At 31.6% G+C, this 26,811-nt stretch overlaps 1 protein-coding gene across 2 annotated transcripts in view; it reads left to right on the top strand.

Moving 5' to 3' along the window:
* Calcrl (calcitonin receptor like receptor) overlaps positions 1–26,811 on the top strand; it is a 101,336-nt gene that overhangs the window by 54,942 nt on the left and 19,583 nt on the right. For both annotated transcript variants that reach the window (XM_026389065.2, XM_026389064.2), the window contains 8 exons: positions 3,099–3,180; positions 3,357–3,444; positions 4,507–4,599; positions 6,823–6,958; positions 9,284–9,394; positions 9,490–9,602; positions 11,040–11,131; positions 26,084–26,210. In XM_026389065.2, coding sequence (XP_026244850.2) covers positions 4,549–4,599; positions 6,823–6,958; positions 9,284–9,394; positions 9,490–9,602; positions 11,040–11,131; positions 26,084–26,210 — 630 coding nt within the window. In that variant the 5' untranslated portion in view covers positions 3,099–3,180; positions 3,357–3,444; positions 4,507–4,548. The remainder of the gene's footprint in view (positions 1–3,098; positions 3,181–3,356; positions 3,445–4,506; positions 4,600–6,822; positions 6,959–9,283; positions 9,395–9,489; positions 9,603–11,039; positions 11,132–26,083; positions 26,211–26,811) is intronic.

The raw sequence follows: 26,811 nt of genomic DNA, 5'->3' as shown, positions 1-26,811 counted from the left end.
AAAGAATATGGCTTCAGGCCTATAAAAATCTATGACATTTCAGAAATGGAAGAATGGAAGATGAACCTTTTCTTTCTCTTAATCTTAGAGTGGACATACTTTTAAATATGAGGATTAGGTAGCAACTAAAGATAAGAATTATTATCAAGAAAAATAATTAAAAGTATATTTTGTTATGCATGTACAAAATTTATGTTTTTGTCTTCTGATAAATTAGTATCACATCAACTGTTTTTGTGTAGAATAAAACATTTGTGTAGAATAAAACATAAAACATACACTATAGTAAGCTAAGAATGATTACCCTCTTAAAACTTCTGAATTTAAAAAGTAAATCCATGAAAAAAAATAGCTTAGTAGATTGAATCATGGTAGTTTGAAGAAATGGTAAATTTAAAAAAGTTCCTAGGCAGCTCTATATCAACCCATTCTCTCATTTCCCCCTCCTTCCCTCTGCTAGGGATGGGCCTTGTGCATGTTAATGAGCATGCTACTACTGAGCTACATCCCCAGTCCTAGGCAGTTTAGTTCAAAAGTTATTTCATTTTTGAGATATTTTTCATTTCTCAAAGTTGTTTTTGTGATGAAATAAATATTTTTTTAAATGTTAATGTTGAAGATTTTGGGGAAATATAGAGCATGTTTACAAATAATAATATATATGTATTATTCTGTTTATACAATAAACAAACCGATCTCATGTTTTTCAGTAGAACCAACTCTTTCACTTATTAAATTTGGGAAGGGAAAATTAAAAAATAAAACTTACAGGATCAATGAGACTAGTGCTAGCGTGATAAAAAGTAATTACTCCTAGTACCACTATGATTACAATTTCATGTAGGAGTATAAATTAGAATTTCCTCAGGTCTGAAAAGTTCTTTTCATACTAAGTAAATGTTAGTCCCCTTGGAAAAGTCTACCAGCAGACTAAATCACTTAATGACTTCTTTTCATTATTCACTTGGCTTCTTCCAAAAATTAAATGAAAACTACTAGATATCATGTGGTAACAAGCAGTTAAATTGCAGTAAATAATTTAACATCTGAAAGTGAAAAGTGATTGAGAACCATTTGTTTATCAGCTTTAGTTAGTTAACATCAAATGTATTCTAGCAAAGATAAGTTTGCAATAAGCTAAAGTAGAAGAGAGGACCATTTACAGAATGAACCATTTAGCGGAATTATGAAAAGAACCAATGACTTAAACCTAGGAAAACAATTAAACATACTTCTGAGGATAATCTTGGCATTATTTCTACTAACGTGAGATTCAGACTGATTTGAATTTTAGCTAATTTGCAGTGGCATCATCCACATGCCCAGTCGTGATCCACACAAAATTGGCCTAGAGAGCCCTTGGTGAAAGGGGAGATTCCTTCTTAATGACCACTCACTCACTACGGGTGTCTGCTAGAAGGGAAACTTTGATAGATCCTTTTTAGAATAGATGAGTTGAGAGAATAGGATAGCATCACCTAGGGAATTGGATGTTGATGAATCTCCTGGAGAATACAGGTGTTCACTCTCTGTGTGAATGAATATCACCCAAATTTGCTGTTCTACAATTGATAAACCCCAGGCTATAGATATGCCCTGTTGATAAGAAATGCAGCACACAGTACAAAATACAACCTTGCTCCTAGCAGCACCTATTCCAGATTATTAGGGAACAGGGTGAAGAAAGAAAGCTATATATATATTAAACCATTTGTATAATATATACATTGTGAGTTGATAACTTCCTTTTCAAGTATTAGAGCCAGGCTGACAAGTGACCAAGACATATTTCACTAAGATATTTTGGAACACTGATTTTAAAATCTAATAGGTAGGCAACAACAATTCTCTCAAATATGGATAAAATTTTCTGAAATATGTTGGGTTTGGGAGACTTCCAAATTAATTTTTAAATATTTTCTCCTTTAATTTTTTTGAGCCCATGTACAAATTAAAGGTAATTTAGTTCTGATTTGTAAAACATGATTTCCAAATAGTAATATTTGTTTGTCTTATTTAATATTTAAATAATATTTATATTTTAATATAATATTTAAATACACGTGCTTTTATATGGAATAACTTATAGTTTTAAAATGAATAATTATAAAGAATGTCACACGTTTTAAAATAATCAGTTTAAAATAAAATATATCTGTAAATAGATATATAAGAGAAATAAATTTTGAATACAGAACATATAAAGTATATTTTTATGTTAATCTAGCAAATAATGATGGATAACTTCTCAGATTATTTGGTTATATTGCAAGAGAAATAGAACATAGCTGAAAATAGACCATAAGTCAGAAGCTGCCAAGATGTCATGACAGAATTCAAGTTTTAATGATCATAAAATTGAGGTGTTCAATATGATTCCTTAGTTCCAGCTGAAAACCCACATTTAAGAGTGGAATTTAATCAAGGATTTTAAATAGCTTTAATTTATAATTCTTTTATAAAAAGTCCTAATATGTTATCACTGACATGCTGAGAATGTTAGGAGTAATACTAATTCTAACTACCTTCAACTCTCTTTAATAAAAAGTATGCAAAAACCAAAATAAAAAAAATCCTCCTTTCTTTAGCATTTTTGTTAATATGGAGTGATAATTAAAACTCTACTAAGAAAATTATATAACAAAACTTATTTTTAAAGACAATATTATGTAGGATCATTGAAAAATGTATATAAACACAATTAATATAGATACATTTTCCTAAGTTACAAATTCCTGAGGAAAATATTTTAGTAATTCTATGAAAAAGGAAAAAAATGTAAATGCTAAAATTTGATAATTTTTTGTGTGAAAAGAGCATAACCAGGCTTAAAATCATTTACCTATAGAAATATGTACATTTATAGATCCATGGATTTTTATTATATATCTATAATTCATACTGAAATATAAATTACTTGAAGTGAACATGTTATTTTATAGTAATTCAAATATATTATTAAAACATTTTTAGAAATTGGAACAGGTTAACACAATATCATTTTAGTAGTATTCACTTTGAAGTATTTGATTTATCAAGGAATAAATTTGGCTCATTAACATACTAGTAAATTATTATAAAATTAATCAATATTTTAGGTCATGACCCTTGGATTTAAGAAAGTCTTCAAGAATACGATTCAAGAGAAAATGTGATTTGAATCTGGAGACAACTGTGTATGTAAGTATTGGGAAATTAGATTTTTCTCATGGTAAAATGTAATAAAAACTAAAACAACAACTCATCAATTATTGGATTGCATAAACTTTGGTTTATAGTTTTTCATATATTATTTCACTCTTTTTAAATATTTGAGATTAATAAAATGTTGCCTGATTTTTTGGTTATTTTTTTAGATAACCTAATAATAAAAACTAAGGATAGCTGATAGAAGAGTACAAAATATTTGGAAATTGCTACAATTAACAAGAAAAGCTGCTTCAGGTGAGTCTTGGTGGGTGACTAATGGCATAGGTTATATGTTGTAATTAACATTGTACACACACAGCATGTGATACAAATAATAAAACATGACCACATGGAAAAGGTTTTTAAATTTCTTATTTTGATTTTAGCTTTGTAATAAAATTCATGACAAGTTTCTTAACAGAATTAAATCTAAGCTGATACTTGAATGTCAAATTTCTACTAAGGAAATTTTGTCAATTTTGAAAATAGTTTTACATATTTGGTTAAAGGAATAGTGTAGTCCATGGCTATACCATGACAATTCATGTTTCATAAAAAAAAAAAAAAAACTAGTATGTTGCTCCTGGATCTTGTGAAGAGTAAACATTGGGAACCATACCCCAGCAATGTCTGTCTCATGAGAAGTAAGCTAGTGGGTGGTATTTGAAAGGTCATTTTTCATTAGCTCATAATTGTCCCTACCATTACAAATACTTTCATTTGATATTGTCCATATACTGTAATCTTATTTCAATAATGTAGATGACTTAGGAAAACTTCTATTTTCTGATTTAAAAAGAATCAGTTTTCTATAATGAAGAATAATTGCTACTAACTATGAAGATATTTTAATGACATATGGATGTTGATTCTCAAAAACAAATTTCATCCTTAGATGAATAAAGTCAGTAAATTATAAATTAGACCAATGTTCATAGAAAATAAAGGTAAACTTTAAAATAAAATGTGCTATCAAAATTTATGTTATGCGTTCACTTGAAATTCTGTATTTTGATAGTTCACTAATTTTATTCCAATTTGGTCAAAACAAAGAAAGCAAGATCTTTTAATCACTCAAAAATATATATGTAAGAAGCTTTCCTGATTGTAAGTTTTTTAAATTAAGATAAAATGTATTTAATTAAGCTTCTTAGTACTTTAAATCATGATATTCTTAAACATTTGTAATACACAAAACTATTAATCAAATCAAAGTAAAATTACTGCACAGCTATAAAGTAAATCTTCTTTTGAGAACCCTCTATGTTTATTTAATAAATATTGATGAATTTTGTTTCTTTAATTGTCTATTTGTAGTTTGATTTATATTACATAGCATATTGCTTCTGGACTCTGATAATGGAGAAAAAGTGTGTCCTGTATTTTCTGCTTTTCTTGCCTTGTTTTATGGTAAGTACAAGTTCCTCTGATTGATCTATTTTACTTCTAACATATTTATAATTAACAAAGTTCAATAGTGAAATTAAAGTTATTATTTGATGCATAAATTATTTTCATTTTCCACCCAATCAGTAGAGCAATTATTTCTTCCCTTTCCATGTGTTCTTCTAGTCTTAATGACAGATAAAGAATGATTCAGCCCTGAGGCAAAGAGGAAGAGTTTGGAAGACCAATGTTACAAATGTGTAAAATACCAGGGGGGAAAAATGGAATGGTTGTATACAGTAAGGTTGTGCATAGCAGATGAATTATTTTTAGTCAGATTTGTGGATTCTGAGTTAGAACTTTTAAAAAGCATATTCCAGTTCATTGATTTCTCTTCATTCTACCAATTGATTGAAATAATGATTGAAATAATTCAGAACCATGCATTGTATTTTAGTTTCCTCTTCCATTCACTCAAATTAGCAATCATCAGTGCTATTTGAGGCAGGTTGTGTTTGTGTGCATGTGTATGTGTGTGCATACTCTTGTGTACCTTTCAATACATGTGCTGAGGATGTGGGGTCAGAGGTGGCGGTATACAAAAGATGACAAAAAATCAATTGCTCTCCTAAAAGACCCGTAGACTTCATATTTTTTTTCATTTATAGAAATGTTTTATATATATTTTTCTCTGCCTCAAATTAAAACAATGACTCAGCTCTTTTCCCTTTGTATGTATGAAAAATCAAGATACATAATCTCATCTAACTATGTGCCAACAAAGAATTTTCTGTAGTGTTTCCAAGCAAACCTTACAAAGACTTAAAGTAACTCAAGAAAAATATAGAAAATCTCAATGAGGAAAAAAGCATTTACATTTCAAAACACTCTCAAGTCTAGGAGCTTTCTAAATTCTGCACTTCTCAGATGTTATCTTACTAGAATTCAAGAAAAAGGACGCCTGTTTCCTCAGCTCACACCTTCCATTGAGCTTGCCAGTGAGCTACACAGGCCAACACTGGTGATCTGCAGGCAATTCTGTAACAGAGTACTGATCTGATTATTGTAATTTAGGGCATTGTGACCTTTTCTTTATAATTTGACCACAGACAGTATAAGCCTGATTTTTATTTCAAGAAGGAATAAAAATGATATCGATCTATGCAATTTCTACAGACTTCTTGAGAAGAATGAGTTCTGTGGCTTTTAAAAATATTGTCTCCAGCTGGGAATATAGCTCAGTGGTAGAGCTGTAGTCTTCCAATATATTAGACCAGTCTAGTATAATGTCTATTATTTGTGAGACTCTGGATTTGATCCACAGCATTGCAAAAATAAAATTATGTGGAACTTCTAAGTGTATTGGCTTGCTGTTCTGAATTTCCGTTTGTTGCTTCTATAGCAAAACTGTGCATATTATAGCAGTTTTATTAACAACAATTAAAGTAAGACAACTCAACAAATTTTAAAAAGAGTAAAAGAGTGAATGAGAAACAGTGGCCAGGTGATGGTGAAACTTGAATGATGCCACCCAGTGAGAGAATATTATCATTTCCACTTTGCTAGATTTTACTATTTTTAGTGTCTCTTTAAATAAAGTTCTACTAAATTGGAAAAATATATATATGTCTATATATAATATATATATATGTATATATAGACATATGTATATATATATATATATATATATATATATATATATATATAGTTCAAGTCTTTTACTGATGTATATTCAGTTAAAAACTCTATTTACCAATATTATAAATTAACTTTCCAATAGTTTGATTGTGAAAAATATAACAACTAGCAACAAATATTGTATATATTCCATGTGCTAGGTACGTCCTATTAAATTGATGCTCTTTATCCTCTCTTACAATAAGAAGCTGAGGTTTGGGAGATAGGGGGAATATATCTTGCCGGCATTCACAGAACAGGTAAAATTGGAGGGATTTTGAATATAGCTCTGTGTATATTTCAGAACACATGTTTAGGCTGTCCTGCAGTCAGCTACCACAGGCTCTGCAAGGCCAACTCTGCCTCCCAGCTCTGCCATTGGTGCCATCTTGATTGTTTGAAACTGGACATGGTAGAAATATAAATTCCAAGGAAAGTGACTAACACTAAAAATTGGGGGTTTCCTCCCAGAGAGGCTGTTTATCATTCAGAACATCACTGTACTTGCTCTTTTATATACTACAAAAATATTTTCACAATTTTGACATTGTTGTTGTTTTAATTCCTTAGATTCTTGTCACAGCAGACATTGAAGAAGAACTCTCTGATGACTCAATTCAGTTGGGGGTTACTAGAAATAAAATCATGACAGCTCAGTATGAATGTTACCAAAAAATTATGCAGGACCCCATTCAACAAGCAGAAGGTAACCATGACTATTTAACTATAAATGCATTTGATGGATTTAAAAGAAAATTTCCCTGTTATGTCATTCTGGGCTCTTTGCATCTATCATTGAAATGAGTTTGTTGCTTGTTTTCTGGTATATATGCACTTTTAAATATTTATTTATGAAAATATTTTTGCAATACATTCTTCTTAAATATTTTTTTTAGTTGCAGATGGACACAATACCTTTATTTTATTTATTTATGTGGCACTGAGGATTGAACACATTGCCTCATGCATGCGAGGCAAGTGCTCTTCCACTGAACTACAACCCCAGCCCTGCAATACATTTTTTTAGAAAAATCTAATAAAAATATGTGAATGATCTTTTTAGAACCACTTTTTATGGTTTAAATATATTTAAAATATCAAATATGTATTAATATTAATGCAATGACACAAGTCTCAAGTCAATGACAATTCACCTTTAGTTCATGTAATTTGTCTTATTTTTTGCAACCTGATAGTAACTTGTATAATAAAATGATGAGTACAGAAGTTTTTTGGTTTTTTTTTAAATAATACTCATGCTTTGCATAGTACATTTGCTAGCAAATTTAATGAAGTCTAAGTGCTCTTGTTTCCTTTAGGATAGTCTTTTGTTGTTTTGGTAACTCACAGAGGGACTAATAAGCAACAGGCATTTGTCTAGATCTGAAGCTATAAAGATAAGTAACAGAAATATAGTTGCCATAATTAGACAACAAAAACAGGCCCTTTATTTTTTCTGACAGCCATAAGGGTTATTTCCAAAATATAAAATGTGAAACTCACAGTGGAACAAAGCAAAATATAGTCTATTTAGATGATCCAATTTTTAAAAAACTATCAGGGGAAACAAAGATCCCAACATTTTAATGTTCTAATAGATTGTATTTACATATGAATGAAATGTTAAAAGTAAAATATGAATATTTATAATTGCCAAATTAATTTGCTTAAGAAAGAAAAAAAGGCATTTTTTCATGTTGAGCAACTTTTAGATTCAGTTTAACTGAACAAGATAATTTATTAATCTTTGCAGAAGTATTGGGATATTATAGCTGCACCAATATTCTTTTTATACTTGTCACTAAAAAGTATGTTTTAAAATATGCCAATGACAAATTATCTGATTATGCCAGATAATGAATCCAAGTTCACTGCCTAATACATCTTCTTAGGGCTTCACAGTGCATTCTGTAATTCATGAAAAATAGAAAGTCTTGGAATAAAGAAGTGTCTTTCTTCTAACTTGGTATTTTCAAAATCCATTTGGCCACAGAAACTTTCTCATTGGAAAACTTACTCATATCTTACTCAGATGCCATCAAACACAACAAAATTCTAGACCTTTCATGCTTCCTGTATTGAAGCTATAAAGATATTGAAAGTATTGAAGTTAATTAGATAGATTCCTGCAGCAGTGACATTGGCACATTTGAGATGATTTCTAAAATTATATATAAAAAATGTTTATATTCTATAAAATATATTCACTTGGTATTATATGGTTGCAAACTATTTAAAAATAACAGAAGAGAGAACTGTGGTCTGTGGTTATCCAAATGGCTTTTCTTACAAATTGCTATCATTTAGACATTCAGGCCATCAGAATTTTTATACTCTCATGGGGGTTAGATTAATTCCAAGATCTCTTTGCAAACATCTTATGTTTCTGTGCAAACATGTTAATGTTAAAATTAATGCAGCATTCCGGGGACCACCTCTATCTGACAATTCAAAAAAAATCTCTTTTTTGGATTACATAGTGTTATAACATTGGAAAATTGACCAGTTGATTTTTCTGTGTCTTTAAAAATATCTATTTATTTTTAATGTAACAGATTCTTCCTCTTCACAACGGAGAGAAATGTGACATCAATAAGCATTCTGCTCCATCTGAAAAGACAAGGAAGGAAAAGCTAGATTTGGAAGAAGGGCCTAAATAAGTACTTTTCAGAGTTAAAATGGTGAAGCAGAAATATTGAATAGATTCATTTGTTTGCTTCAAGAAATACTTTCCCAAGAATACAATTCTAAAATAGTATGTTTTTTTGATTTCACATTTTTTAAAAATTTCTGGTACAGAGACATACTCACAAACACACTTATTTCTAAAGATCCTTTAGAAATTAATTTTTCCTATAATTACTTGTTGAAAAAGTCAAATAATTGCTATGAAATTCATGTATGTTCATTTTCTGTACATAAGCTTTTTTCCACAACAGTGAGAAACCATGCTGGAGACTTCATGTCTTCGGGTTCCTAGTTATACCCGAAGACATGAACTAGTTATCTCCAATTGTATTTCCCCTTTCAGGCATTTACTGCAACAGAACCTGGGATGGCTGGCTATGCTGGAATGATGTTGCAGCAGGAACTGAGTCAATGCAACACTGCCCTGATTACTTTCAGGATTTTGATCCTTCAGGTAAAAGCAGAAACTTATGTACAAATCTCCTTGATACCTATCTAATAAACCCTAGGTTAATTGTTGCTTTCTTTTTTTACTATTCAACTTTAAAGAAAAAGTCACAAAGATTTGTGACCAAGATGGAAACTGGTTCAGACATCCAGCAAGCAACCGAACCTGGACAAATTATACCCAGTGTAATGTTAATACACACGAAAAAGTCAAGGTATGTGACGGTCATGAACTGAAATTCACACTGGCAGTCTAAAAAATTCTCTAATAGAACATTGGAGAAACTTTAGTCAGTGTTCGATTGCATTATAAGGCCATTTCATAATAAAATTTGAGAAGAACAGTGAAAAAAATACCTGTGGAGTGAATTATTATTGATTCTGTCATTACCCTGAGGAAGGGGTACTGTTAGGTAATAGTGTATTTACAAGTCAATGTCTCAGTATTGGGGTTTCAAGTTTTCCAAAGAAAACATACCTTGAAAGTGTAAAAAAAATGTGGGGGTTGGGTTCTCATTTGGGGAGAAATTCTAGAATTACCTCAAAAATTGTAAGTAAACAGAAAAAGCCCAGCATGGTTCAAGCAGTCCTGTGTCCCTCAGTGAGACCTTCCTTCTGACTGACTGGTAGTCCACCCTCACTGAGGCTCTCACTTTGAACACTATGCATTAAAATCAAAGTTAGTTCCAGTTTGTCATAATAAAAAACTTTATAGAAAGTGCCTAAATATATTTATACTGGCATGTTGTATAAAAACGACTTGTCACTCTGAATAAACAGCAAATCCTGATATCTCTTTTCTTTTTCTGCCCTTTGCCTGCTGAATGACCTTGGGAAAGCCATTTAATGTCTCTCTGCCTCAGTCCCCAAAAGTACAAAGTTAGATAACAATAGATTTCCCCTAATGGCTTTCACAAGACTTTACTTAGTGCAAGGGAAACATTTAGAAGAGTAGAATATAGTAAGCACTCGACAGCTGCCACCTATCATTATATTTAGGTCATGTACTCCCTGCTTATTCCAAAAGTGTTTGAAGAGAATCATAAGAATAAAATATAAGATGGTAGGTTAAAGTAAATGGAAAACAGAAAAAGAAGAAGAAATAAAAAGTAAACACCATGAAATTTTTTTTTCCAAAAGTGTTTGTGTAGATCAAAATATCTCATAAGCTGCCATATTAAAAATTGCCTCTCAACCTCAAATTTATCAAAGAAAAAAAAAAGAGACCCAGTGGGGAAAGAAAGCTTTTCTGGCATTTAAGTCTGAATAAATCAAATCGCCCAGTAGCATTTGATTTTAAATATAAAATGCTAGTTTCATGTTCTATGTGACCTAAATCAATAGAAGTATGACTTTATAGATTAGATTTAAATATGGTTTCTAGCTTTGAAAATAAAGATGCATATCATTTATAAATTTTGATAAGTTCCTTGATAAATTTATATAGATATTCATTATTCTAGATGCATGTAAGTATCTATTGGCTTGCAAGCAATCATTGTCAGATTATTAGATCACCTGCTTTCAAGAACAAAATCTATTCAATTGAATTTGAGCTTCTACACATGTAGGAATATATATGCTTATATATATATATATATATATATATATATATTGATATCCATCTAATTTTTTATTCACATAAATTATAGACTGCACTGAACTTGTTTTACCTGACCATAATTGGACATGGATTATCTATTGCATCACTTCTTATCTCACTTGGCATATTCTTTTATTTCAAGTAAGTACATTAAAAATTATTTTATAATTTATCAATTGTCTTAGGTGAATGCAAGTCTTGCATGTTTATGTCATATGGTGACAATATATAAAATATAGATGTCATGTTTAAAAAACTGAATGTTTAAGATCAGTTAAAATAATTGGATTTATTTTGACTTTGTAAAATATAAAGAGAGGAGATTGATGAAATATCTTAACCCTAATTTTACAAAGTAAGATTAGTTACATAAGAATCAAGTGAAGTAATGTGAAGGGAGTCATAAACAACTGGATTTTGCCCTAAGAATTGTCAAATGTTATAGGTTTAGTTGCTCAGCTTCTCAGATAGTTTTATTATCAGTATACATGTGTAGAATAGCAACCAGAATTTTGTGTGAATACTGGTACTACTGTTTATATGTATTATTGAAAATATAATTTAGCTAGTATATTATTATTATTATTATTATTATTTTGTGGTACCAGGGATTGAACCCAAGGCCTCACACATGCTGGGTAAACACTCTGTCACTGAGCTACTACCCCAGCCCTTGAAAATATAATTTAAACATAGATAGTATGCTTTACTTATTTTTTTTTTTTTAGTTTGGGGGAATCATCATTAAAATAGTTACATTACACTTTCAAATTTACTGGTACTTCTTTTGAGAGGGAAAGGTGCAGTGGCACCAATTTCTTAAATCAACAATTGGTTTTAAAGTTTATAGTAAGGCAATGTCTATACCTTTATGTGCATGTATTACATTATACCTTTACTACATTCTTCATAATTTTGATCACCACTAGTGATTACAGAATGAGTGTGATGAACAGTCAGGAGCTGTATTTCACTGTGTCTTCATTGCCATTGTCATCATTATGGCCTTCTTCCTTCTCTTCTTTCTCTCTTTTCTCCCTTTATCATCACAAACATCAATGATGATCTTGGAGCATTAGCATCTACAAGTGTATCTGGAGTAGTAGTACATTAAAATAAGAAAAATTTAGACATTATCAGATAGTAGGATTTTTTTACATATATGTAACTGCAGTCTTTAAACCATTTGTATATCAGCTATTTGAACTATATTGAATAAAAAACCCAACAATTTATGACTATGCCTCTTGGGCTCAACGTTAGAGTATGTAGAGATTGCATCAGAATCACCAGTTTTATAAATTTATAACTTCCTAAGTATCTTTGACATCAGCCATATAAGAATACTTTCAATAGCAGTATCTAGGCACCATTTAAAACTGAAAAAGAATCCTACTGTCAATAAAACCAATTAAACATTTATATTCTTTTTAAAATATGACATTTAATTGAGCAATTGTATCAAATTATATCAAAGTTGAAAAGTGTTTTTATCCTAAAATTTGGAAAACATTTCTTAGAGATTTAACATTTACTATACTGTATTTTACAAATTACTGAAAGATTTTTGATCAAAACAGACTGCCAATTCTCAGTCACTGACTTCAAAATTAGTATGTCACATTAGTTGCATATGAAGAGCTTATTAAAATTTTATGCCTATACATTTGAATGCATGGTTAGCTTATAAAATGTTTTCTTAAATTAATGCTTTGTTTGGAGTAGAAAATCTTTTTATAATTGTCTAAATTTTTTTTTTAAATATCTCTTCTAAAGAATGGAAACAAAGTTTCTCAAAGCAACAACTTTGAAACAAAGTTTTCACATCTACAGTAATAAGTTAATAAAAAACACTGCAATGGACATTTTCAGCCATAACTTTTCCCATATTTTGCAATATTATTTTAGGCTACATTCCAGAGTTTTGGAATTTCTTGGTCAAAGGGTATATATCTTTTTATGGCTCTTGAAATACATCATCTTAAAAGTATCTCAAAATCAACATGTTCAAAAGAAATTTGTAATATCGACCTCCTCCAAATCCAAGTTGGCTTTCTTCCAGAGTGACCTATCTTCAGCCATGACACTTCCAGAAATGCAGTTGCATTTATAGGAGATTTAGGAATAATTTGTATTGCCTTTCCCTCCTTTTTTCTCCCTAAAATCCTCTTCTTAGACCTTTTGAAATACTCCCAATCTAACCAGCATACTGAAATTCATCTCTACTGCAATCACCACCAGTCTTGTCCTAGGTAGCCTTTGTAAATCTACTTCCTTCATTTAATTCCCAAGCAATGGATCCAGAAAATTTTCAACCATTTAGATTGAATTAGATCTCATGTTTTCATTTTTGCTTTAAAAGTTTTGAGAGTCTATTACAATTCTTATAAAATCAAAATCACTAGCATACCCTGATTTATCTTTGTGTTTGCTCCCTAGTGTTGTTAAAAGATGCTAAACTTTAAATGAGACTAAATGATGCCAAGATTTAACATCATTTCCTCAGTGAAATTTTCTTAAGTTCCTTTATTTTTTCCAAAATTGCAATTAATTACAGTGGACATGGGGTGAAATTCTAATACCATTTGGGAGATCACCATCTCTTCAAATTAAAAGTGATTATAACTAAGATTTTTCAGATTAAATGATCTCTTTTTATGTTGTATGTAATAAGCCAAAATACCCAAGTAAATTAAATTTCTAAAAAATAAATTTACAAAGGATAGCAATTATATCACATGCCAAAACCAGTAGTCAGGGAACAGTGATCTCCTAGAACTCCCTGAGGTATCTCCCCAGACAAATTTGAATTTAGTAAAGATAGGAGTAAAGTCCTGACCAATTCCATACAGTGCAATGCAAAATTAACAAAGCTTCTTAATGTGTAAGATTCTAGACTTTAACGTGATAAATGCTCACTTTGAATTAGTGAGACAATGGTGAAATACCAATGACAGCAATGCTACCAGGCAGAATGCATTAGTACACATATGATGCTTAATTCTGAATGTCTAATCAGAACACTCAATCACCCCGTTCTCAGTGCAACAGGAAAATACTGTTCATAAAAATTGGTTTATCAGGGTGGTGAAGAAATTGAAGAAAATAATATAAGCTAATCACAGCATACAGAGTGCACAACATATGACTTCAAGAATCCAAATGACTTTAACTGGGAATGAAGTTTGCATAATAACAAAGAGAGACAAAAATATTTGAAAACAAAAGAAAAGTAAAACCAAACAGCTAAACAAAATATAATGACAGAAATTATATGCCAGCCTATGAGACATGTTGAAGTGGGTTATTTCTATACAGGTTCATGGCTAGACTTGATGATCTATAGTGATCCTTTGAAACTCAAGAATTTATGAATGAAGCACCAATTTAGAATTTAGGATGAGTTATTTCTTAAAATATATAATCTCAGTAAAAGGAATCTTGTATTTGTGAAGGTATTTTTCAAGCTAAAAGCAATTTACATAGGTAAACTTTTACATAGGCAAACACCATCATTGATTAGAAGTTAAATGAAAATCTGGAGATATCTATATATAGAGAGAGAAGGGGGTGGTGAGGGAGGGAGGTGGAGTCTTGCTAAATTGCTCAGTTGGCCTCAAAGTAGCAATTCTTCTGCCTCAGCCTCCTGAGTAGCTAAATTATAGGCCTGTGTCACCATGCCTGACTGGTTCAATATTTTTATATCCATATCTATAGACAGTTTATTCAAAAAACAAATGCTATTCAAATAATATTAACAAGGAATTTTAAATTTTAATTGAAGGCTAAAAGCTTGAAATCTCAGAATTACTTTATTTTATCTATGGAAATTTGTTTTTTTTTTTAAAGTTGGAATTGTTTATATACCTGCTAAGTACATTAAGGATACAATCTGTAGACACTTGCTTATTCCTAAAGGGAGTCCAGAAATTTAATGTCATTCCAAATGCTGTCCATATATTCCATATATGTTGCTATTTAGAAAAAGAACAAGTTTTTTTTTCAAAATAAAATAAAGATCCCTGTATGAAATAATTATATGTATTGTTATTTGCTAAGTTTTCCAAACTTAAAAATAATGTATATAGCAAGCTACATATGACAGTTTTGCCAATAAAGCAAATTTGTGCCTTGGTTTTCATATAAAATAAAACATAGTTTCCATCATCTCATTTATCTTAAAAGTTTATACTGAAATTACGAATAACTGCTCATTCTCTATAGTGGAATAAAAATGGAATCTTTCAGTGATGATCTAGTACAAGTACATACTTGAATTTGGCATAAAGATTTTAATGGATATTTTAAGACATGATTAGAACCATATTTGAATCTTGTTATCATCACTTACTAATAGTCGTCTTAACCTGATTTTGCTTTTAAGTAAGCTTAATTTTTTTTTAAATAATGGGTCGTGCTGTTTCTAAAATTATTGAACAAAGTAGACTTACACAATCCACCATTTAGGAACTGTTCAATAAATGGTAGGCTTTCCTAATGTCCTCATTAGGCTGCATCAATCATCTAGGCAAATGGACTACATTTCAGTAGTCACCCAGCATTACCTCTATATGATAGTAATGCAAGCTAAAACAAATAAACAAAGCCCTAAGTGCTATTATGGAGCTACAAAGAGGAAAAGTGAGGGAAGAAAGACTGATTCTGACTCACAGAATAAAAGGATTCCTGAGATGATACTATCATAGAAACAAATGCTTTGATGAGGGGTAGAATTTCAACAAGTAGAAATTGTAAACCTTAAGCTATGAAAAGATTATCCAGTCTAATACCTAATTTAAATTATTTCCTAAGTAATTACCTATCTTTTCCAGTGTTCCTTCCAATCTTTCTATTTGGCTTTGTCATTTTATTTGAATAAACTGTCTTTTTAAAATGGATAATTTTAACAGAAAGAACCAAAGCTACAAATTATTTTCTTTTTTATTATATACTCTCAGGCCTTAGGTAAGACATCAGAAATGCTCTTCAGGTCAGACCTATGAATGGCATTTAAAATGCTTTTTATATGTCTAGACACCCCGGCCAGAAAGTGTGTTCTCTACATGCACAACTGCTCCCAGCTCCTGCCATACCATTTACTTGTTTCATATGAAGCACATTCTTTTGCTTCTCTAAACCCCAATTTAGCATGTTTACAATGCAGATGATGTTAGTATCTACTTCATAGGTAATAATGATTGATATAATAGCAGTATAATCAGTGCAAAGCAGTACTAAGCAGTGTCTGGTTCAGAAAAGTTATCTATAAGGCTGGGAGATAGCTCAATGGTAGTGTACTTGCCTAGCATACATGAGTTCCTGCATTCAATCCCTAGTACCACCAAAAACAAACAAACAAACAAACAAACTTATCTACTATTGGAATTGTTATCACTCTTCCTTGTTAATCCCCTAAAATGTTTTAGAATAGATATTTAGCCCTGGCAGGAATATTATGCCAATTGTATTTTTAAAAACAAAAGTAAAGTGCAAAGTATTTAGTTTTAGAAGCACCATATTTAGAAAGAACTTGTTATAATAATCGTGAAAAAATAAGTAAATATTGAAGAAAACTTTTTGTGAACCAAATTGACAATAATTAGTCATACAAGTTTAATCCAACTCATTTATGACCACAAAATACCATGCAGCTGACCCTATGGTTGAATACACATTAGAGAATTTTGTAGTCTTTGAATTTAGACACTTCTAATTCTTCATGCACAGAACCATCTACTGAAACAAGGAAAGCTACTAGGTTGAATGGGAAGAACTTCACATAATTAGCTCCAGGAGATTTTTGTCTCTTTATATATCCCAGAGTTTAGTATAGTACCTTCCACTTAGTAGGCACACTCAGATTTGTGGAATGAAGATGTGAACTGGCTTTGGAGACGATTTTGAGGACTGACTTTCTCATGCCTTCTCTGTGACCTTCAATAAAACCTTTGGGTTTGTCTGGCCTTTGTCAACTGCAACAACAAGAGTAAGACTAAGACTCTAAAATTCTAATCAGTAGAAGTGACTTGAGTGAAACAAGCTGGAGACTGCAGCTAAACTGAAGGATCAGAGCCACCTTACTAAGTGCTCAAAAGGAATGGCTCATTAAGCTCGCCAGGGTATGTTGGTCTGCTTTTTGTCACTGTGATAAATACCTGAGAGAAACAACTTAGAGGAGGAAAGATTTATTTTGGCTCATGGTTTCATAGGTTTCTGTCTATGATTGGCTGGCTCCAAGGGAGAAACATCATGTCAGAAGGGTGTGCTCAGCTCATGGCAGAAAGAGAGAGAGAGAGAGAGAGAGAGAGAGAGAGAGAGAGAGAAAGAGAGACACCCCATAAGAAATATCCTTCCAGGGTATATCCCCAGTGACCTACTTCCTCCAATTAGGCCCATCTCCTAAAATGTTCACAACTTCCCATAATGCCATCAAATTATTAATTCGTCGGTGGATTAATCCACTGATGAAGTTAGGGCTGTCATGATCCAATCACTTTCCCAAAGCCCCACCTCTGCTTTATTGCAGCATTGGGACCAAAATACAGGAGATTTGGGAGGTCATTCCAGATCCCAAAAATAACCCAGGGGAAATAGTAATCACTAGCTTTATTCCAGTTTACCTGAAAACAGTTCCTAGATGAGCTGATGTTTCACATAAAGTTATTGTGCATAAAAACAAGAATCTATCACCATACTCTTTTTGCTCCTTAATCCAGCTCCTCATGCTGTAGTCATCCTTGTCTAGTCTTTGGTAGAAGAATTTTTTTTTTCTCCCTTTGATAATTGAGGGTCACTGATCCATCCTAATAAAAAAAAAAAAAAAAAAAACAAGAACTATACAAAATGTTGACTTAGGGTACTGTTTGTTATTTTGTGTTTAGAAAGGGAAGAGAAAAATCTACTACTCATCCATGCTTTAAATTAGAAACAGAGAACATGAAGCGCTATTCACCAGATATACTTGTTTTATATTAGAGCCAATTAAAGAAAAGAGTCAGAGCAGGAGATAAAAAGAAAGAGAACAGAAAGGGAGGGAAAGAGAGAGAGAGAGAGAGAGAGACATAACTTTGGGGTTTGCCAAGCCCTGAGAGGCAATGACTCTTACTCATAATAATCCTTGGAAAAACAAAGCAGAACCCTTTAGATAAAATAAATAAATAAACTTTACTGGAATTAGTTACAAATTATGTTTTAATTACTGTTTGAAATCTGAAAAGCATAGCAAGACTTGCTCTTACTTTCAACCCAGACAAAACTCTCTATCTTCTTTCACATGAAAGAGAGCATATAATATTTGATTTGTATGGGAAAAAAGAGGAAAAGAGGTTCTTTTTCTTTTTGTTTCTTTGTTTTGTGTGTGGGGTGTGTGTGAAAGAACATCTTTGCTCACATTTCATTCTTTTTAAAAATTTAATTAATTAATTTTTTTTGTGTGTGTGTGACGCTAAAGGTTTGGACCCAGGACCTTGGTACATTCTAAACAAGTACTTTACCACTACACACAGCTTTGCAGACATTTCAGACACTGATTGTAAACAATGTTAAAGGCAAGTTGCATATTTGCACCTATAGAATTAATGATATCTTTTCTAGGGAGTTGCCAAAGGTATCAAATAAAATTCAGCCAAAAAAAAATTTGCATCCAGCTTGTAGACCAGAGCATTCTCACCTTAATTGTTAAAATAACCCTTAAGGACTTGTATTTATGCTTTTCAAGACAATTGACACAAACCCTCACCTCTTTTCTTAGATTATATCTGAATATATTTCATCAATATTGTGAACTGTCATCACAGTTCTACTTTCATGTATATCTTTAATTAAAGCAAGTATAGTTCTTTCTCAGAGCTATAATTTTTCTCCTGACAACTATGCATGATTCAACCTTTAAGTTCATTTTGAGCACAGATAACTAGTTAAGAGAATCCTACATTGACTCTCTCTGTACAAATCACTTTGATGTGTCTGTTTTGGTAAATCAGAACCTGGAGATCTGCACTGTCAGAAGTTTAACAGGGCCGCATTCAAAGTAGTTCCCTGAATAGTATACTTCTCAAAGCCTATTCACCATTATCCTTATTTTGTTAACTCCATGGAGTGATTTTTCATTTAGAAGTTCATTATGCACTGAGATCCTGATGAACATCCTATTCTGTTGTGTGCATACCTTCCAGGTTTCCATCAGCTTAACATGGCTGTTGCTTACTTAAATATAATTTTTCTTATAATATTTTGTTAAACCATACTTATTCTATCTCCAAATTAGTTATTTGCAGTCAATTATTGAAAAAGTCATCTTCTTCATACTGAATGTAATGAGAACTGAAAATATTCCTATTAGGTAATGTGAGTGTTGGTTGGAAAACTTTTAAATTGAAATTATATAATAAAATAATTTTATTTCCACATTAGAGTATGAGATTTGAAATGACAGAGGAGGGCAATAAGTAATGGGTTTGCTTTAACAAAGCCCATTCTGTTATAAGGTAATAGGTATTACTGGCCAATAGAGGAAACTTCAAATATGGAAATATAAAATAGAAACTGAATGAGAGAAGTTGAACTTACTTTAAACAGTAAATGTATGATTTAAAGATATAAGTGTATGTTAAAGGTGACATATGTCCATTTGTATTAATATTTTCATAATATGCAACTTATTTATAGTACATTTCATCTATTTTTCTTAATCAAATTAAAACACAAGTACTTCTGGGCTCAGTGAGACATGTCTATAATGCCAGCAACTGAGGAGACTGAGGCAAGAGCATCTCAAGTTCCAGGTTAGCCTCAAAAATTTAGCAAGGCCCTAAGCAAGTCATTGAGTCCTGTCTTAAAATATAAAGGGCTTGGGATATAGTTTAGTAATAGAGTGCCCCTGGGTTTCATCTCCAATACCAAAACAAATGAACAAATAAACAAATAAAAACCATAACAGTGTGCCTAAGTTTTAACAGGAACATAATGACAATAAATCATTTTAACAAAGATGTTAGTCTATTTCTTGACACAAAAACTTTACACTTTTTTTCAACACTTTATAATTTTAAGGAGAGACTAGAAAAGAGCACCATTTTCTCCCAAAAATTATATTTAACAATCTGTTTTTTCAGTTTTGCATACATAGTTAATTTTCTCAGATCATGTCCACAGACATGACCACATGTGAGAAAAGAAGTCAAAATAAATCCCCAAGACTATAGCATTCTATTAGTATTTAGGATCTACAAAAGCTAGGAATGACTGGATATTGTGCTGCTAACATATGCAGATGGGAAGTGAAGATGTCGAAAACTGAGAAGGTCTTAAATCAAAGAGACATATATATAAGAAAAAAATAAAGAATACAAAACAGTGTTCCAGTGGTAGGCAGGAAAGAAAATGTAACCCAAGACAGTATGAACTTCAGAATAAAGAAGTCATTCTGTAAACTAGGTTATTTAAATTTAATTTTCTTCATCTATAGAATGTAAGGATGGGGGGGAACAATGTCTTATGACACTTTGTTCTGACCCCTCGAAAAGTTTAAGCTCAGGACTTTGATTCAGGGTGTTTCCTTTGCTTATAATAATTTTCTCTCCTATCTTCTCTCATTTTAGCTCTATCTTGAGTATTCCCCCTGCCACCAGGCCCCAGTCTTCGTCTCTCTGATGATCCTGTTTAATTTCTAAAAAGCACATACCAACATTGAGAATCATGCTATTAAATTTGTTTAATGCCTATTTGTTTTTTCACGGTAGTAAGAATAATATGATGTCAGGGTCTTGAATTATATAATTCCTGACAGTTTCCCCAGAATCTAGTAACAGTTCCCAGTAGATTAGTGTGCAACAGTAAATAGCAACTAAATAATTAAGTAGATAAAAGTCTATGGCTTCCTTTAAAATGTCAATATTCAAATTCAACAGATCACCAAGAGTAGGATCTTGAGCAACTTACCTGAATTTCATTAAAGGATAATGATATTTTACAGGGTTATGAGATAAGATAAAGACTTTAAACTCTTTATTCTGTGCCTGCATTGTAATAAGGGCTCAAGAAATGTTAGCCCCTATTATTCTAAATTTTGCTTCTAACAGGGTGTTCATTTGATTGTTTTTAGGGTATAATGATAATGAGGGTTCAGAAAGACTGACTGTTTCCTGTTTTCTCAGTTTCCTGTCTATTGGGAAACCAGAAACAGAACTGGTAACAAGGCAGTTCATAAATGGAAGGACGGCAGTTGGCCACAGAAAATGAACAGGGCCTTTCCCCATGCAGCCCTGCACTCTCATTTACATTGAATCAGAAGCTTTACAAAGCAAGGACAGGGAACAAGGGGGCATTATGGAGAAAGTGCTACCATTTCTCCTCCAGGGGGATTGTCTTGTAGTACCTTGGTAGAAACACTCATGCTCTTTCTAATCTGTCCATGGATCACAAGCAGCCTCCAAAAGACAGCAATTAGAAAAAGTTCACATGTATTCCTTATCGAACAGTCAAATGACTCTATCAGCTGCAGCTTCCATTCAGTAGACAAAGCATAGAAATACTGATTTTACTCTTAGTAAATTTGTTGCTTTCTGCCTGTTATTTCCAGTAGTGTTCGAGACTGGTATGAACTTTCCTTTCAAATATATGATTTGTGTCTTCTTGGAAAAAGACCTGCACATTTATTTATTAAATAAGATCAATTAGAATGAGAAAGCAGCACTTTGTAAAATGGGATATATTTGTATTGCTTGTATTCACTCCTTTGATGATGTGTTTTGCTCATAATTAGTGTTGACAAAAGCAGTTTTGAAACTTTTAGATCAACTCAAAACCAAATGGAAAACCAATGCAGATTTTGTCCTTAATAGTAGCAAAAATTTTCAAGATGAAATAGCATAATGTTTAGAGTCATCATAATAGCAAATGTAGTAATTTGTAGACAATTATGGAAGGGAAGAAATTCTTTACAGAAAGTAATTTAGGTTGCTAAATCCATTTTATTATATGGAAATTATCTTCCTAATACTAAAGTCTTGTGTTTTGTAACACAAAATAAATCACAGTGTCTTTATTGTTTTGTTGAGTTACTTAAAACATATGTTTTAGTATAGAGGCAATTTTATATTACTTGATGCTCTTTTTTACTATATGTGACAAAAAAATGATTACTGTACTTGATTAAGATCAGTCATGTGATAATGATGTCAGAAAATAATAGCTAAATTAACATGGAGTGCTCTCCATAGGTTGAATGTTATGCTGATCATATGGTGTGATTTATATCACTTAACCTTCAAGCTATTTCCATGAAAGTTCCTACATTATAGATAAGGAAACTGAGGATTAGAGATCTTAGATGACACAAATTCATCCTGTAATTAGATGGCAGGGTTTGGATTCACTCTCAGGTCAGGCTTCGAAACCCACTCTGAATCACACGTCCTGACTTGATGCTACCTGTTTCTAATCATTCCAAAAGATAATTCAAAAGGCATGGTTACATTATATAATGTAATGGTGCTGTTGATGCCCTTGCACCAATTGCCTCTAAATCTTCTGGCTGAAATTGCATATTGAAATGTTTTCTAAAATAATTGCATGCAGAGAACGTGAAATGGAAATAATCCAGACCATGAACCATATTTTCTATTTTGCGGTTATGCTAGAATAGAAAGGAGTATTGTAAAAATTGAAGAAAACAGAAAGTTTTATAAAACATTCTCTTAGTGTATACATAATTGCCTTAAATATTTTGGGTAAAAATAAGGACATATAAATTTTAAAATAAGTAAAACTTGTTACAAGATAACACTGAAAAATACCCCTGGATTTCAGAGTCTCATTTAAACATATCATGTGTTTACCAATATATATTTTTGCTTTTCATTTATAAGTTGATTTTTTATACCAAATCACTTACATAAACTAATTTATATGTTTATAGGGAAATGATATGCATCCCTAGAAAAATCTAAGCCATTTTACAACTGTACACTGATGGAAACCATATGTTAGATAGCATCTGTTTATATTTGTTGAAGTTTCACCAGGCCTAGAGGCAGAAATGAGAGAAGCTAAAGCAATAGGTTAATGTTTTGGATAGTAAGCTATATTTTCACAACATGACCTGACAATGATTTGGCAATGATGCAGTTTATCTCAGAAATCTGGAAAACTACATTCAATGTCAAGGTCTCCAAAGCAGATGTCTGATTTGGGTTGTATAGAGTGGATTATCTAGGATGATCATAGTGTTTGGATGATTTCATAAAATATTTAAATACATTTTCAATTTCTATAATGAAATGGTTTCCAGAATCCTGTCTTAAATATTTGCTTAGTTTTGATATTAAGTTTTAAAACAATTTTAAGTGTTTTAATATTTGCCCATAATTACATTGTTTAAGTCTACAAAACAGAAATGCACCAGGAACCTTTTCCTACATATTAAGAAAACAAAATGTTATTTTGTTTGTTTCTATAATTACAATAATCATGTCTTTAGAAGAGAACATATACCAACAGCTCATTTTTAAGTCCTTACCTTTTGAGATAGATTGAAGTGGGAGTAGGATCATGAGAAAGTGAGAATTCAGAAAGGAACAGAAACAATGAGTATATAGAGAAGGGCAGGACATTTAAGTGTACACAAAGCAAATTTAAATTATTTTTAGGAACTGGGGTTGTAGCTCAGAGTAGAGTACTCAGCAAGCATGAGACCCTGGGTTTGACCTCCAGTACCACAAAAATAAACAAACAAATAAACAAATAAATACAATTGTATTTGACTAACTATAGGTAACATTTTATCTTAATTTCTTCCAATCTTCTCACATGTGGATATTAAAAATATAAATTGTCACAATTAAAATATAAATATTGCTTGTATTATAGTTCTCAGCCTGTGTCTTTCAGCTCTTGGTTTTGCCTTCATGCATTGCTACTTTTATGTTTGTTTTCCTCTACTTTGATGTTTATTTTTCTTCATTCCAATGTATTCCTTAAAATATTTCACATTTTCTGTCTAAGCAAAGTTTTACAGTATTCCAGTCATAAATGGAAAATTATGAAATTTTTGTTTGCATGCGCGCACACACATACAAGCACACACACACACAAGCACACACACACACAAGCACACACACACACACACACACATCTTAACCAATGAACCTAGATATAATGGTGTTGAGGAGAAAAGGGAAAAATAGCTCAGTTAAAGAAAACATTTTTCCTTGTGATGGTAGTTGAGCTGCTTAAATTCTACTGCAAAAAAAAGTGCATATTTGAATGGGCAAGCCATTTGTCCCTAAATAATACTTGGCATTCTGTAGACATAGAGTAAGCTCAAAGCAGGCATTTAAAAATAAGAGCATGTGATCAAATTTTATGTTCACAATGTCCAACATAGAAGATGGTAAACCACACATAACATAAATGATTTGGAAAGTATATATATTTTATTAGACCTTTTCTACTATTCCTTCATTGAGAGTGAAGAGAATTTCATTCTTTCTTTTATTGTCGAATTTTCTCAGCAATAACAAAAAGAATTTTACTTTTGGGTCCAAAGTTTTTTCTTTTCTATAGAATATCAATAACTTTTTATAACAAACTTGATTCCTACCTGCCTTTCATTACTCCTATACACTTAGAGTCCAAGGAAAAGGAAATGACTCTTTAATATGATACCAGCAGTTCTCAGCTCTTTCTATTTTGATGGACTCTAGCTAGGTTTCATAGACTTGCTGGTATATGACTGTACTAATCACTCTGATGATCATTCCAAGAGCCATCTTTTCTTTGAAACCTTTCTAAGAATTCACCACTAGTACCATCCAACTTTGTGGAAAGCATGTATTGTCAGTCCATAATCCTGATTTGGATTGCATTTGCTTCCATGGTCTTTAAAATATTATAGCTCTCTATAGAATTGCAGACATAAAACTGGAAGAGATTCCAGAGGTAATATAGCCTAAAATTCATGTTTAAATGTAGAAAACCTTGATATCTGACTCTAACATTCTAAGTAGATAGCCATTTTAGGATAAAGGGATACAGTGATAAATTTGGGTGAAATTTTCTTAAAGATTTCATAGTAGGTATTTTTGACTTAAGTTGTACAGGATGGATTATTGAGGATTACCATGTTCACAATACTATTTAGTAAAATATACAAAATGAAATTCTATGTGTCTGATAATGAAATGATTCCTCATATATCCTACATATATGTTCAGACTTGACATTAAGTATTCAGCTTCAAGTGGGTTTCAGTCTATTATCTTAAAATGTTACCTGTAACAAGCCTTCAAGGGATGCCTTATGAAGTAGTGCTTGAGTCTACCTTTGAGTGTGGGTATGATAGTCATGCAGAAAAACTTGGGGTGGATGAGAATCCAAGCTAAAAAATAGTATTGTTTATCATTAATGATGACATTTAACTTGAAATCTGTTTCTACATAAACATGGAGAGTTCTTCTCCTTTGTTTTACATAAAAGGAACTTCAGTAAAAGATGGTGCTATTTTAAAAACTTATGTGTATCTGGGGCAATGCAGAAAAAATTAGCAAAGCACAAAAGACCTTATTGGTTGCTGAGTCTACATTTTTAACAATTCATCTATTTTAAATGCAATGATGTCTTTTTTGTGGTTGGTCAGCATGATTATTACCATCACAACAAAACAAGGAGCATAGGTACTGCAATGAAAAGCACATTATCTGTGTGAGAATCTAACAGAGACATCCAAAATATTCAAATTAATTACATAAATTTTTGAGAATTTATCTGTACTGAATCTCAGTTTCTGCTTTTGGGAAGGGAATTTATAGGCTAATCATGTTCAGATATTAACAGAATAAATTTATGTACAGTTTTTATATGGGAAATTTCCAATACTTACATATGTCTAACTCTGCTAAAGTAACACTTTGCCTCTAGGTTTGAGGCAATTACTGGTTTACTTTAATTAAGATTTTATCTTGAGTGAATCTTGGGGAGATTACAAAATTAGAGCAGCTTCTGTGAATTGGAAATGTGTCTTATTTGAATGATGTTTAATATAAATTGTAGAAACATTTTATGATGTCAAAACACTTTGTTTCTCTTGCCTTGTAGGAGTCTAAGTTGCCAAAGGATTACCTTGCACAAAAATCTGTTCTTCTCTTTCGTTTGTAACTCTATTGTAACAATCATTCACTTCACTGCAGTGGCCAACAACCAAGCCTTAGTGGCCACAAATCCTGTGAGTAAAACGAAGCCTACCTTTTAGGTTCAAGGGGCTGGTGGGAAAGCGAGGGAGAATCAATGTGGGGATGAGTGTCTGGTGCACGTAGCATGTGTCTAAGTAAACAGGCATGTATGTTTTCAGGACTGACATACAGAGTATATGTAGCTATATTACAATCCAGAAAGATAATGTATTGCTCATTATTCCCTAAAATATAAAAAGCAAATAGTAAAAGGAGGAATATATCTATTTCAATTATTTATACATATTATATAGATTATCACTTCATTTTATGGCCATACTTAGTGGAATGATGACTTTATGACACTCCATCCAATGTGAAAAAACAATCATTGTGACTAACTTTGCATAACTAGAAACAACAATATATGAAAATAGGAACTTCAATTTGAATTGTACTTTTTGTATCAGGCTGACTTTAAAAAGAATATAAAAGCAGGAAAATAATGAATGATACATGTCCTATTTCAATTAACATAAAATTTTAAAAAGATCTATCAAACCTTCATTGTCTCAAACATTCTGAGATTGTTTCCTTGCAAGTCATTTTTTTAAAAACACAAGTTAAAATTGCCTTATATAATTGTATATATTT

The sequence above is a fragment of the Urocitellus parryii genome, chromosome 1 (genome assembly GCF_045843805.1).
Source record: "Urocitellus parryii isolate mUroPar1 chromosome 1, mUroPar1.hap1, whole genome shotgun sequence".
Taxonomy (NCBI): domain Eukaryota; kingdom Metazoa; phylum Chordata; class Mammalia; order Rodentia; family Sciuridae; genus Urocitellus; species Urocitellus parryii.
Note: the sequence above shows the minus strand (reverse complement) of the source record. Positions and strands in the feature narration are given on the sequence as shown.